The sequence below is a fragment of the Asparagus officinalis genome, chromosome 10 (assembly GCF_001876935.1).
Source record: "Asparagus officinalis chromosome 10, Aspof.V1, whole genome shotgun sequence".
Taxonomy (NCBI): Eukaryota; Viridiplantae; Streptophyta; class Magnoliopsida; order Asparagales; family Asparagaceae; genus Asparagus; species Asparagus officinalis.
Window position 1 is genome coordinate 22,594,319 of NC_033803.1, and position 15,541 is coordinate 22,609,859.

General features: G+C 36.1%; 1 protein-coding gene across 1 annotated transcript; it reads right to left on the reverse strand.

The window, feature by feature from the left end:
• On the reverse strand, positions 255–14,726 carry LOC109824999 (zinc finger protein zpr1-like). The gene is made up of 16 exons (XM_020391653.1): positions 14,317–14,726; positions 14,194–14,238; positions 14,094–14,134; positions 13,926–14,007; positions 13,790–13,834; positions 13,644–13,700; positions 9,276–9,335; positions 8,998–9,125; positions 6,287–6,566; positions 6,129–6,195; positions 5,456–5,526; positions 5,229–5,318; positions 1,833–1,941; positions 1,620–1,711; positions 696–801; positions 255–589 (listed from the first exon to the last, which is right to left on the reverse strand). The coding sequence occupies exons 1-16, from the start codon at positions 14,443–14,445 to the stop codon at positions 474–476; spliced, it is 1,518 nt and encodes a 505-aa protein (XP_020247242.1). The 5' UTR covers positions 14,446–14,726; the 3' UTR covers positions 255–473.

A 15,541-nucleotide genomic window follows, 5' to 3' on the forward strand; every position in this document is an offset into this window, starting at 1 on the left:
GTTTTTCTCTGTCCAAGATTTTCTTAAAAACCACAGAACCATGGGAATCATTTGGGTGGTGCAGCATACTGCTGCTGCAAGTAAAATCTAAGTTTTGAAAGGTAGTAATCTGGCTCCATATTAATATTACACATAAAAGTGGCCAATTAGCTGACAAACTTGTGTTCAATTCCCCCTTTATAAAAAGAGAGAGCAAGATGGAGATACTCAACTAACAGAGTCCATTAAAATACACAACTGCAGTTTATCAGTCATATCTTAATGACCTTCAGACTCAATAATCTCTGATTTCGACCGATAGAAGAGAGAAACATGCTTGATTAACAAAACTTTTACAACGGGTTCAAAAAAATAAAATAAAATAAAAACTCACTAAATTATTTTACTAGTTGGTACACTAGCTCATCCCCTGTAAGGAATCAATATGTAATTAAAACTAAATTACAACACTGTGAAGACAATTCAAGTAAGCATTACTGTCCAGTGGCTGGATGTGTGGCTGTGTCGTAAGCAATATCTGCAGAAGATGTGTCCATGTCATTCAAACCCAACGCCTCATTCTGCTCCCAGCTTCTCTCATACTCTTCAGCTGAAGTTTAAACATTGCATTTATAGTTAATATTCTTCATTAGTATGGCGATAATTGATTATATATGCACTACCTAGAGAAAAAAAAACATTATTAAATGGCTCACCAATAAGCTGTTTGTCATCTTCTATGGCATCTGTAATTGGTGAAATGAAGGAACTCGCCATTGCATCATCAAGGATCAAAGTCCAGGATTCCTCCAACTCAAGGAGCTGCACAATCATGAAAACAGAAATATACAGACAAACATCAGTGTATGCATAACTTCATACACATCTAATATAATAACCAAAATGCTTCTTCAAAAAACGATAGTTTCATGATTGGCAGTTCAAAATAATCGTCAGCTTGGTGACACATTAGAATAGCACGGTTATAGAAATAGGCAGAATTTGGGAGATATCTCTGCTAAATACTTCACAGACAAATAAAGCAAAGGCCAACCCATTTTATTTTATGTATCTTATAAAAGGTAAAGGTAAAAAAAAAAGAACAAAGATTTAAGTCAATATCACTTATTTAATCATGAAAGTGCAATAAAGAACAAAAAAATTTAAGGGTTACTTACACGAGTTGCTACCTCATAAGGTACTAAGACTTCCTTAAGAATAGGAAGGATAGCAAACCTATCCTTTTTCAAAGGTCTGTTTGGGTCTCGAAATTTGATTAAGAAGCCTTCGTTGTTTGCTGTTCACTTTGCACAATCAGAAGTAGACTTCCCAACATTGATGCTAAACACTACTGGCAACAGCCATAGTTTCTCTGAGACCATTATCGCTAGTCGACCGAGATAAGATCGGTGTCCAGATTAAAGTACCCTTCTAAATATGCTCAAATTTGAGCATAAAATTAAGGGTTGCGGACTGCAGACAAGCTAGTAAAACATGACATAAAATTTATAGGGAGCAACAAACGAGAAAAGAACCTACGATACTTCACGATGAATCCCCGTTGTTGCCAGAGATTAAGTATAGCACAGTAAAAGAATGAAGATCTGTGGAACTGGATAATAATTAAGTAGAATGCATACCTTCATTAGCCTCGACTTGAAATCCTGCCATTTTTTCTTTTTCCACTCATCAACGCTATCACCCAATTGAAATCCATGTATTCTCTCCAAACCTGTAAGCAATTATGAAAAATACATATGTAACTAATAAAAAGAGTATAAGCTATACACGTAATATATTATTTATGAAATAATGATTACTGTTATATACAATAAGTGAGTGAAGAAACTTACTTCCGTTGATTTTAGTAATTAAACCTTCAACAGTTGTGACCATCCCGCCCAAGGTACCACTTGCAAGCTCCAGGTCCAACTCAGGAACTATCACGCTGGCGGTGTCGGACTGGAAACATACAACAAATTAAGTACTGAGATTGACTTGTCCTAAGAAATTAATGCTTCTAGAACAAGGAACCAATACAGCATTTTAAAATAACAAGTTATAGCAAGACACATAACCTAATTAAGGTATGGCCAATTTCGCATAGTAAGTGCCTCATGGTGCCAAGATTTTAAACATGCAACGATATGCATTATCCGATACATACATAACACACTACAAACATTTTTTCCTTCCCGTGACAGATTATTCTTAGTATCTTCTTATTTTCTGGGAATTGAGTCTACTGTTTTAATAGAGATATCGGATAAGAAAGTCAGAAAGAGATTCATATTCTATTGCTGCAGGTTTACGTCAAGACTCCACCCTAATTCTTCATCACTTGTCACTAATCCTGCATTAATACTTCAGAAATCTTAATAGTGAAATAAGCTGAATGACCACAGTGTCTTCTCTATTTACCTGGTCTCATTAAGGTTCCCCTATCTGCTTAAATTTCCATGCCTACCTAGCATTGTCTGCGGGACCTCGATTCGTAGAGGTCCCTCCTAATCCTCTTGTTCTTCCTCCAGCGCACACCAAAGAACAAGATGTCCCTTTAATAGTTGATAACGATCTTAGCATGTACTCTCATAAGAGTTGATAATGATATTTCAAATTGTCCCTTCTTTTGAAGGCCAAGGGCAGAATGCTGATTCATGATACTAAAGTAAGGAATAATATAGGATCAGGGAGGGCTTTGTTACCACCAATCGGCTCAGACTTCATGTTAATTTTGAAAGTATATAGTTAAAAGAATATTTGTAATCTAAGAGTTTTTATGCAAAGTTTTCACATAGTTTCCAACTCCAGCCATAAAAGCCTACAGTTATTCCTGCATGGTTACTGTTATGAGGTGTATAATGTAACTTTCATAATGCATTATGGGGGATATTTCTATATCAAATGTATTTACCCAATTTTAAAACTAAAGAGATATATCTAAAAGCTGGCACTAGTACACCACACTGCATTAAAAAAGCATCACTGTGGATGGTATCAGTGTATCACCAGGAGAATCGTTGTCTAGTAGCCAGTCAGTTGAAATCTGAGGAGGATCCTGCATGACTTTGTGGGTTGTGGGCTGTGGGTTATGGGTTTGGGTTCTGGGTTTTGGAACTTGGATTTTAGATTATAGGTTAAGAATTAGGTTGTGTTGGACTATTTGGAAATGGTGTAGCATGTTCTAATCCAGATTGGTCTGGGCCGAGTCCATGCTGAATATGGGCAGGATTTAGCTCCAGGTTTGGTTCATTTTCAATGTCCATGCTCGGATTTGTCCCAGATTAGTGCCAATCCAATCAATAAGTGCAAGGAATGAGAACTAAATGAAGTGTGCCTATTCATCTTTCTACAGGAATATGTATGATAATGCAATTTAAGTTTAAGAAATTTTATATTATCCCTTCCTTTTTTCCCCCAGCTTGGTTCCTACCGAATCTATTCACGCCCAAACCAAAACGGGCTGGTTCAGTGCGGTTTGTGGGTCAACCCAACGCGTCTGCTAAGCCTACTCTACTCCTCATTTTTCAGTCAATTATAAATTATAATCTCTCTCTCCTTATTGATGCATTTAATGACCCCATTTCACATTCTCCTAATTAGATGCATTTAATGGCGTGCATTGCACATGACAAAACCACCTCAATGCTAATGATACTACGATGTAGAATAGGGTTTTCAATACTTTCCAGAAATTATCTACTAATGAGAATGTAAGGTTCTCTTCTTAGTAAAGGAACTTGCTTCTAGCAACCTTAATAAAGAAGATCTGAATATCATAGATTTCGATAACAAAGAGACAAGGTCTGTTCCAGATAAATCCTCTACACATGTTGTTGCTGATTCATTATGTCCCTAGATATCAAAGTATACGTCCATATTGCTGATTTCAAGCCAATAAAGAACAAAATAGCTTAAATAATAGACTTCAATCTCAGTACAGAAAATCTACTGCGCTTGTCAAGAAACGTGTGCTGATAGGTTGATAATCGGACATTACAGTTTTGAGATACTTTTATAATGTGCCGAATTCAACGCATGAAAGTTAATTGTGCCTGTACTCTTCACTCTATCTTAGCTGTCTGTCTGATCCATATGCCAAAGTGAACCCAAATAACCCTGCCTAGTAGTCCCTTCAAATAGTCAGGTAGTTTGAGGAGATCACAGGCAGATTTTGCAATATTTGCAATTATGTTAATCTAATTCATCTGATAGGAATTTAATCTCACCAGCCAGAGCACAAGTATGCAAAACGTCGGGGGTTAACAAAGTTGATTTATGATCATATAGCATGCTGCATAGAAGCTGAAGTTAATCAACATCATAAATTTGGCTAACCTCTATATTAATGACCATACTTATGCAAATACATATTCCACTGAAGCAATTAAAATAATCAGATATTGTCTATGTTACCTGGGTATTTCTATTTGCAGGCCATACCCGTACCTAGCACGTACCCATACCCGTACTTCTTAGATACTTCTTGAATATAAGCATATGTTTTTTCAATCATATACTCAATTATATACTATATGTTTTAATTCAAAACACTCCCCATACACTCATATACACTTCTTGGAAGTATTTCTGCACTTCACAACTATTTTCTAATGTATTGATCTTATATAAATAAAAGAAACAAGATTGATCATGTGTAAATTATTAATTTTAATACATATAAATATACACAAATTACATATTTACAGCTATGCCCCCGTACCCTACCTTGTACAAATTTGTCAAGTGCCGTACCCGTGTCCCGTACCCGTATCAGCACCGTACCCATACCCATGCAACTTAGGATACCTTTAATGATCATGCTAAATGAAACTCACATAAAATGAAACAATTCAAACTCTTAAAAGTCACAACCATTGCACCAAAACTCCAAAGTTGTGGTGAGGGTTGAGAGTTGTATTTTTTATATTGTAACATGCCATCGCAGGTTGAGGGCTCTTTTTTATGGGCCAATACCCGGACTCATACAGTAGTGTTAAGTATTAGAGAATCCGCTTTAAATTCATGGCTGGTGGGATTTGAAGTTGGGTTGCTTAAATACCATCTTAAAGTCACCACCATTACACCAAAACTCTAAAGTTGTGGTGAGGGTTGAGTGTTATATTTTTTAGATTCTAACAGTAACAGTAAACGATAACACGATCTGTATGCAATATTGTAAAATTTGCTTGTTACTCAGAGGGAACAACAAAAACTAAAAAGACAAATTGAAGAAGGTAAGAGGGGACCTTGATCACATCCCGGCTAAGATCTTCTACGTTGTGGACAGATAGTGTAATCTTCCTTCCTTTTTTAGGAATTTCACCACCAGGCTTTAACTGCTCATAAAAAAGGTATAAGCAAAAGATCAGCAGAATTCCAACATAGAAAGCATCAGAACTCAAAAGATTGATCACAGACCTAGAACCTAACATATTAATCACCAACTAGAATATGTTCCCAGAAAGCCACATACCTCAGAGCTACGATAACCACACATATCACAAGTAGTCGCCATTACAATAACTTCTTGAAAATATGGAATTTCTACAAGTAGTTAAAGCTCAACAAAATTCATTTTGCTAATGCTTAGAAAAATATCAGTATCAAAATCTCCTAGTTGTATCTTCAACATTTGACGATCAAAAACCTCTTTATGAAGTTTCCACATCTTCCACCCACTCTATATTATTTTAGAGATGGCACCAGTCATTTGTGATAAACTATGTTTAAGATGATGGCAACATCTTCCCTTAGTGTAGATTTTATCAGTTTGGTGAATTTAATTCCCAAATGAACGCAAAAATTTTATTCCTTTTTGGGGCATCTTGTAACGCTTAACAAGATAGCTTATAACTATTTATTAAAGCATTTCTTTCTAGAAAAGTACATTTAAGAAGGAATATATACTAGACTAACTCTATGCTTCAAAAAACATATTTTCAAGTTAATTTAGACCGATGCTTGAGACAGAATACATGTGATGAATTGCCAACCACATTTACCTTAGCTATGGCTAAATGCCAACAAAGAGGTATGAAAATATATCAGAAATTAGTTTGTGCGCCAAAATGACAATTTTGTTGTAGCAAAAAGTTACTAGAGCCTTAAAACATTCCTAAATGATGCTACAAAGAAGAAAAGGATACTGGTGGCATAAAAATGAGTTACACATGCAGCTGCACAGGCCCCACATGAAGATGGCAAAGTGTCAACCTGCACCAGAAAGCCAAGGATATTCAGGAAAGTTGGGAGTTAAAATGTGTCAGATGCATCCAGATTCCAGTAAACTGCACTTTAACCATACCTCTTCTGGTGCTGAGTATCTACACAAGGCTGCAGCAACTTGGTCAGGATTGACCTGAGCAATTCCGCGACGACCAGCAACTGCTCCAACTGAACCATGGGGAACCCTTTGCATTGTGTTGGCTCCAAGATTGTTTTCCTCAGCTGAAATGCCTCTGTTAACATTTCCATTTATTTCTTCAGCTGATGGTTGATCGACAAGAAAACCCAAGGATGCTTGTTGTTCCCGTGTCCTCTCATAAAACTGGATAGACAACAATGGATCCAAAGACAGCGCAGACCTTGTAATCGTGAAATAAATGTGAAAGCTTATACAAACATGTCAAGAACCTTCCTATAAATAAAATCATTACATAATCACATAAAATAACTGTAAACTTATTGGGTGTGAGGGTGTGTGTGAGAAGGGTAACAGAAAAAATTGCCTATTAGAGCCCTTTTAAGACCACGCCACATTTTTGTGCCCATTGATTGCCAGTTTGCCACTGTATTACTGATCAAATTACCGTGCAGTTTTTCCTGAGACAATGGTCCTTCAATTGCTCTTCGCGAAACAATTTACGCACACTATCTAAGAACAAATAGAACTAGAAAAAGTCAAATCTGTTCATGGGGATTAACCATTATATACTTTTATGTTCATGAAGTCTTGCAGCTTTTAGATCAATGATGTGTTACATTATTAGCATGAAAATATTTTCCAATTAGCTGACAGGACACTTTCCTGTCAGTTTTTGTTCATTGAAACATAGTTACTTTCTTCTGCATCTGTATAGATATCTATTCTGAAATATCTTTTTATGTTTGTCAATGCAGAAGTTCTTTGCATGAGTACTGAAGCAGGCCCCTGACTAAACCCAGAAAACAACATGATTTGACACATTAAATTTAGTATGATTGTACAACAATGGGTTTACACAAGTATATTTCAGACCCGTGAACTATGTAAATGGCTAAAACTTTGGGGCGAAGTTCTTTCCTAACATGGTATAAGTTCACACCTCAGTTTGCAATTTAAAGATATGTTTATTACACCTCAGTTTGCAATTTAAAGATATGTTTATTGACTTCAATTTATTTTGGCTTTCCATGTGACTAATTTTACGAAGATGGTTTTTCTGTGTGGCCCAGAAGGCCTACAAAATAGGAGGTATTAAATTTTATACTTGGTGTGCACGCTATATATTTAGCCTGCATGCTTCGTAAATGTTTTTACAAGAACAAATGTTGACAAAATATTATTAATAAACACAGACAAAAATCTGCAAACAAGCAAAGTTCGAACCTAGACCCTCTTGCCTGATGATAGACAGCTAGAGTTCCTTAGGGATGCAACAAAGTTCGAACCTAGACCCTCTAGCCTGATGATAGAGAGCTAGAGTTCCTTAGGGATGCAACAGGACGTTGATAATCTGATTCCTATATTTGTTTTCTGAATGTGGATATTCATATTTGACATCCAACTTAAAATATTAACATTATTATGGTGAAGATCAAAACATCTGAATGTGTGTGAATATGCAGAACTATGTGTATGTGTATGTGTATATTAATATTTATATATATATATATATGTATACGTGTACGTATACGTATACATATGTATACGTATATACATACATATATACATACGTATATACGTATATACATATATATACATATGTATATATATATGTATATATATACATACACATATATATACATACATACATATATACGTATATACATATATATATATATATATGTATCTATATATATATATATATATATGTATGTATATATATATATATATATATATATTAATTAATTATAATATATATTATATAATATACATAATATAATTATAAGCATGTATCTACATACATACATATATACGTACATACACCATATATATATATATATATATATAATATATATATATATTATATATATTATATTATATATAATATAGTAATATATATTATATAGTATATATACATATACATATAATATATATATGTATGTATGTATAATATGTGTGTATGTATATGATACACATTACATATACGACATATATATATACATACACGACACACATTATATACATATACAGTGATAAATATATCTATATATATGTAAACATATCATATAAGATATCATATACGCATAACATATACTTCGTGTATGTATGTTATAATATACTACAGTATATATACATTTAATATACATATATTATATATACACACAAACACATGTGTGTGTGTGTTGTGTGTATATATATTAATACCATGTATATAATCAAACAATGAGATAGCTTGTTTAAAAAAAAGATAGGCAAATGACGGTACACACTTTCAATTGTTTCAAAAGAGAAAACTAACAATAGCTGATGATATATCTCCTCAAAACTATATTCATTACTATTGACAAATATCTAAAAACAAAATAGGATTTGACTAATATGAATATTGAGTGAGAATATGTGTCCAAAAAAGTACCTGCTAAAAGAAAACAAGTACGGACAATATAATGCTTATCCGCTCTGTTTGCATCCTTAGACCTTTTCTAATCGTCAAATAAAATTAAACATGAATCTAAAGAAAAAAGGTACTTATATAATGTTCCAACTGATACTTCAAACAACTGAATCTGGCCATATTTCAGGTATTGAAGACAAATATATGGCAAGTACGCAGCAATCTGAATGAATCCCAATCAGAAAAATAGGCTTACGGATTCTCAACAAAGCTGTTTCCTGATGGATCATCAAGAATGAAGGTAAAAGAAAAATTCCCCGCTGCAAATGATCTTAACTTCACCAAGAATTGATCTATGGCTTCCGCAGTCCCTGGGTCCACTTTCTGCAAAATCAATGATCTTAACTTCACCAAGAATTGATCTATGGCTTCCGCAGTCCCTGGGTCCACTTTCTGCAAAATCAATAAGTAAATTATATGTCACTATTAGAGAATTGTAATACGGATAAAAAGAATAAAAGATGCCCGATGCACCTTTCTTTCATCTTGAAGGGCCTGCAACTCATCCGCAGCTCGTAGAAGTATTCCTTCGACCTAGTAGCATAAAACAAATAACCCATGGATAAATAAGGCAAAAATCACGGGAAATCACATCCAACAAGATTTATAGCATAGTAAGGATGTACAAATTACAGAGCTCAGAAGAATATCAGAAAGAGAGCTTCTAAATATAGGATCCATATTTATATTCTCTAGTACTGTGTGAACCCTAAGCTCTCGAAGAAAGTCATCAATAAAACCCTAAGTATATTGCATTGCGGACTTCATATTCTCAGAACATAATTATTAATTTCTTTAAAAAGTAATAGTCAATATATTTTCAACTGCCTAATAGTGGTACATAAAATCAACCACACATCACCAGTATATAACTATATAATTAAATCTCATAAATGATATTAGCTCTAACAACACTTATAAAAAGAAGAAGAAAATAAAGACACTAGTAATCAGTTATAGTAGAGATCTAAGTATTTTATATTAATAGATGTAAAATCACTATAAAAAATACAATCTTCAATAGTGTTTTTATTTTAAAATTCTACGTAAAAGACAAAGCAAATTCAATTAACTTTGAATTTCTGACTAAATTTCTATTCGGCTGCATTATATCATTTATTCAGTCTCTTCAACTGTTGTAGCTAGTGTATCTTTCAATTGAAACTCCATAACTGCATTATATCATTTATTCAGTCTCTTCAACTGTTGTAGCTAGTGTATCTTTCAATTGAAACTCCATAACATACAAGAAATTAGCAGCTCACAACTTCAACTGTTGTAGCTAGTGTATCTTTCAATTGAAACTCCATAACATACAAGAAATTAGCAGCTCACAAGAAAGCTTTGCATCCCAGTCAAGGGTCCAAAGAAGGAACAAGGAAGAAGTGCCTAAATAGTAATAAAAAAGTCTTTTCACTTCTTCAAACAATAACATAAATTATCTTGTAGACATGATGACAGAAATTTAAGTGCCACTTGGAAAGCATAATTATTTGGCTTGAGAATTTTCATAATTATTTGCAGCTATGTGATTTGCATGGTTGTTTAAGAAAGATTGAACATAATCTAATATTTAATCAATAAGCAAGTGATAATTCACATATTTGATTCTTTTAGTCATCAAATATTCGTTAGTACAAATGTAATGACGACTAAATGAAGAAATCATGTAATGTCCCTAATTTTCTACTGATAATTAGTCTATATTATAAATATTAAGTTACAAAGGTCTTTGATGCAAAAAACAGATATAACAAGATATCTAATATAAATTTGTAGGGGGTTTATTGTATATGGAAGTTTGTCGAGGGGGTTTGTAGGTAATGGTGTGCTAATAAGAGAAAACCCTACCCCATGTCACCACGAGCTATTATTTCTCTGGGGAAAACGACATGAAGGAGAAAAGGATCAGACATCCATGGAGCAATGAGGGTTTTTGGATCAAGAACATTAAGCAACGCATATTATTTTTTATTTCATTAGATGATCTCATTAATTGTGGTTTGGTCATGGCTTCAACCTAGGTATTTCAAAATCTTTTATTAAGCCAAACTCTAGTACTATAGTTTCCTTTGGACCTCCGTACAAAGATTATGAATCCCTTAGTCCCCTTCTTTGGACTAGATCTCATGGCAGCAAGGTACTATGCTTCTTTTCCCATTGTTTTATATATAAAGTGACTAACACATAGCCTAGTGCAAGTCCTCCTCAACTCCTCTTAGATCTTACAAAATAGATTAATAAGAATACTTTGAGTTGGTAACTAAAAGGCGTAGGAGGCATTAGAATGATCAATTTTTCGTTAGAGGATACAAGCTATAATGCAAAACTAGTAAAGTTGAGTGAACTTAATGTACTCAGTGAAAATAATAATGAATAAGTATGTGTTATTATATCAATTAATTAGTAGGATGATTATATTGATGGCTATTTATATTTATTCTTTAGGAATTTCTAAAGGCATCCCGAAACAGTCGTGAGCAGAATTTAGATTTCTTGTGGTATTTTATAAGTGGTGAATTTATGCATTGTATACTGTGTATTTTTCTTATAAAATGATAGTAACTATATATGGATTTGTTTCTAATGGATTATATTCTTTTGTGGTACTTGCATATTTTGTTGTTTGGATATGAGGCACATGGATATTTGGTATAAGCTATGCTTATTTTCTTTGTTGACAGTCAATGTCTTTTTCATATAATAGTATGTTGAGATGCATATGCAGTTGATTTTACTAGTGGTTGGCCTTTAGCAATTCTTTGTAAAATATTTGGTTATACGAACTTTGTCCATTGTTCTCAAAGTATATACATCTCAAGTCAATATACATGTATATATTGGAGATAAGTAATTCATCTATAAAGGGCTCAATGCCTCTATGAGGTTTTTATTTTAGTACTAAGAGCCCAAGTTTGGGTCTCACTGTCCCGACCACGGGCTCAATAATAGTGGGATTTGCCAAGTCAACCGGAGTATTGAAGCATTGACCGCATTGAGATGTGGCTTGCTTATTTTCATTACATGAATATATTTTAAAAATGTTGCAATCATGATTTTTTACTATTTTAATGTTTTGCTTATCAAATCAAATTATTTTAGTTTTGCAAAAACAATGTTTAATGTGTGAATTTATCCACTTATTTGTGTTGTGAACTCATTGTGTTGTATTCATTCTTTTCTCAGGTTTAGGTGTAGTTGGTGATTTCTAAGAATCGATAGGCGGAGTTGGTGGTTTCTAAATTCTTAAAAGGGAGCAAGAAATAAAATTGCAGATTACTAATTTCTTGTACTTGGAGGATAAATAAGTCTTCAATAGGTGGAGTTGATGGTTTGTAAATTCTTAGGAGCAAGAAATAAAATTGTTGATTGGTAATTTCTTGTAGTTAAGAGGTTAAATAAGTCTTTGATGTTTAGTTGTTATTTGGAAGTTTTGTAATGAGATTTTTCTCTCTAGGTTGAGTTTTATTTCAAGTTGAGGAATATTTGTTATCTCAAATTAACTGGATTAATATTAACTTTTTATTATAAAGAAAATTAGTTATCGGTTTTAATTCATATGGTAAACGGAAATTTGGTGAATATTTGATAAATGTGAGCCGCTTTAGTCAGGCTCCAATGCTCCAGTGACGTTTTTGTCGTTTCTTTTTTTTTCAACAAAAACAAAGAAACCTGTTTGGCAACCGAGGCGTTTTTTTTTTACTTGTCACTTTACAAAATCTAAAAATAAAATATTTTTTTTAAAACACCAAAAAAGTGTTTTAAGATTCCGTTTTTTCATCTAAGTCTCAGAAAACCCGCGCAGCCGTGCGTCGCTTATAACCGTCGCTGAGGCGGTGTCATTTCGCTCACCACCGCCCACCCGGCACCGTGCGGCCGCTGGCCTGCCACCGCTCCGCGCCCCGTCGCCCTTGGGCCCGGCGCGCCCAGCCCGTCAGCACGACCGCTAGCACCCTTCACCAGACCGCCGCGCAACCAACCGGCCCGCGACGCGACGACAATTAGCCCGACCGTCGTAGCACCCTGCACCGCCCTGCTGTGCCGCCACTACTCCTCCTCATCACATCGGCAACCTACACGCCGCCACCACCGCCACTAGTACGGCACACCGCGTCGACCGCCAAGCCGTGGCCACCCACCGCCGTCCGTCGACCGACAGCAGTCCGGCATGGTCGCCGCCGCGACTCGCCTCGGCCTGCCGCCAGCTACCTGTCGCCCACAGTCGGCCACCATCCCACCCACCCCGACGCCGACTCACACCGCCATCGGCCCCCACCCCCAATCACGCGTCCGCCACAGGAGACCGCCACCCAATGCAATCCGTCCGTTGCAGCCGACCATACAGCCCCCCGCATGGCCTCACCTCGACCGACCTGCCGCCACTAGCTACGTCAGGCCACAAACCATCGGCCGCACCCGTCGGCGCGACCGTCGACCGTCACGACCGCCGACCCTGACCCCCCAGGCACCACCGGCCGCGGCCCATCCCACTGCCAAACACACCCTTAGAATTTAATTCAAGTTCGCTACTTTAATGTGGGACGGGACTGAACTTAGATGTTCTGTTTTGTAGGGCATATAGTAATATTACGATATAAATGAGTTAAATGATACTGCATTAATTCAATCAATATCCCATAAGATACAAAACGCTCTGAACTCAAAAATTTTCTTTCATTCAGAGCTTTTCAGTCAACTTCACTACGACAAGGACAAAGGCATGAACCATCCCAAGTTCAAGCAACAAACAAACAATAGAAGAAACGTTCCATAGAATGTAATTTATAGAAAAATAAAATTAGCGTAATTCACCATAGATGAAATGAAAGAAAAAGGACTTACAGTTGAAAGTTTGCCTCTTTGAGCATCTGGGGGAATCTCAAAATCTAATTCTCGAATCTGCAAAAGACAAAATAAAGTCAAAATCAGGAAATAGCAAAACAAATCCCATGAATTACGAATTTTCATAATCAACTGCTAATTATTACTCTTATAGTAGCTGAATCAGATTTCACCACTTGCCGATTGAGCACCTGAATCGAGGTTCATAATTTTAGCATTCTTATAAATTGAACAAATTCTGAAATAATAAATAGCATATGCTGAGTACAATAAAGCACAGACCTCGGCATCACCAGATGGAACCTTCAACTGATAACGGCATCCACGAGGCTGGAGCTCGCCTGCAAACTGTATCTCACTATTCCTAATTACATAAAAAATGAAACCATTAACATATCAATTACACTGAATAAAGAACTAAAATTCAAAAAAGCAACTAACTTTAATTACCTCTCATTACAATGTGGGCATTCAAACGCCATCAACACAACCTGCAGAAATCATTGATTAGATAACTGAAGTAAATAAAATTTAAAAAAAATAAGCAAACCTCGCGGAAGTGAGGGATCCGAGTCAGTAAAAGCCTGGTGATTCCCTACAAAAAGCAAAATTTGACAGATTTAATCTACTGATTTTAGCAAAATAAAAAAAATCAGTGAAAGGGGAATTTTACATTTTCTCCGCAACTCATGCAGAGGCTCTCGATCTCGTGAAGCGGCGTCGCCGAGAACTCGTCGCAGGACGATACGGAATCGGCGGCGAATCGGAGATCTTTGACTACTGCATCGTTGTCGGTCTCCATTGATCCTGCAGGAGATTGAAGATGATGCAATTAAATGTTTTTTATAAACGGGTGTTTTATTTTCTCACAGGTTCGTGAGACGCTCGAGGTTTCGGGAAGAAAGGCGAAGGTTTTAGGGCTTGATAAGGGTGTATTATTTTCTCTCAGGTTCGTGAAGCTTTAAACCGCAGCCCTAAGCCGCGAAAGGTTTTGGGTTTGGGCCAAGAATGCTCAGCATTGGCGGCCTTCTAGTTCGACTCTTCTCTCTCGGTTTGAGGGCCTGTTATGTTCCGCCGATTTTTTCTATAGAACGGGGAAGGAAATGGAATGAATAGAATTTAAGTAGGGTTGGAAACGAAGTGAATCTGAACGGACAATGCCTTGTTCGAATTCGAATTTGGCTCAAATAACACTATTCGTATTCGTGTTCGAATTCGATTCGAATAATATTCAGAATTCGAATTCGCTTCGTTTAGTTATGTTCGTGTTGAGTAACTATTCGCAAACATTCGATTAACAATATTTCATGGTTTTGATATCAAATTATTCATCAACTATTCGACAAAAGGGAATATCATGGAGAAACTATACCTGTAATAATTGCCGAAATCCTACAAATTAAGCAAAAATCCGACGAAATCCCCTAAGAAAGGCAGTGATTTCTCCAAAGCCGACAAAAAATCCGACGAAATTCGAGGGAGGAGTCGACGACGGGATTCGAGGGAGGAGTCGACGACGAGGTTGGAGGGACGACGAGCTTCGACGGAGGTTTCGACGACGAGATTCGAGGGACGACGAGCTTTGAGGGAGGAGTGAGCAACCAGTTTCGAGGGAGAACAGTGAAAACCCGAGCTCTAGAATCCACTTGGAGTCACAGATCCGAAGGAAGAGAGAGGAGAGAGGAGCCCATCTACCTGGAGTTAGATCTGAAGGAGGAGAGAGGGGAGAGGGAGAGAAAAAAAAAGAGAGAGGAGCCGAGCCAGGGTCGGATCTGGAGGAGGTGGCTCGGATCTGGAGGAGGCGGGGGCTGAAAGAAACAAAGGATAAACGTGAAAACCCTAGCCCTATAATCCTCTCTTACCTATTTTTATCGGATAGAATTTGTAAATAAAATTTT

Coding starts and splice junctions, on each gene's coding strand:
- LOC109824999 (XM_020391653.1), bottom strand. CDS start 14,445: ATGGAGACCGACAACGATGCAGTAGTCAAAGATCTCCGATTCGCCGCC. Junction 1,942..5,228: donor TTAGCCGGGATGTGATCAAG/GTCCCCTCTTAC, acceptor GTATGTTTCCAG/TCCGACACCGCCAGCGTGAT. Junction 590..695: donor AGATGACAAACAGCTTATTG/GTGAGCCATTTA, acceptor TTTAAACTTCAG/CTGAAGAGTATGAGAGAAGC.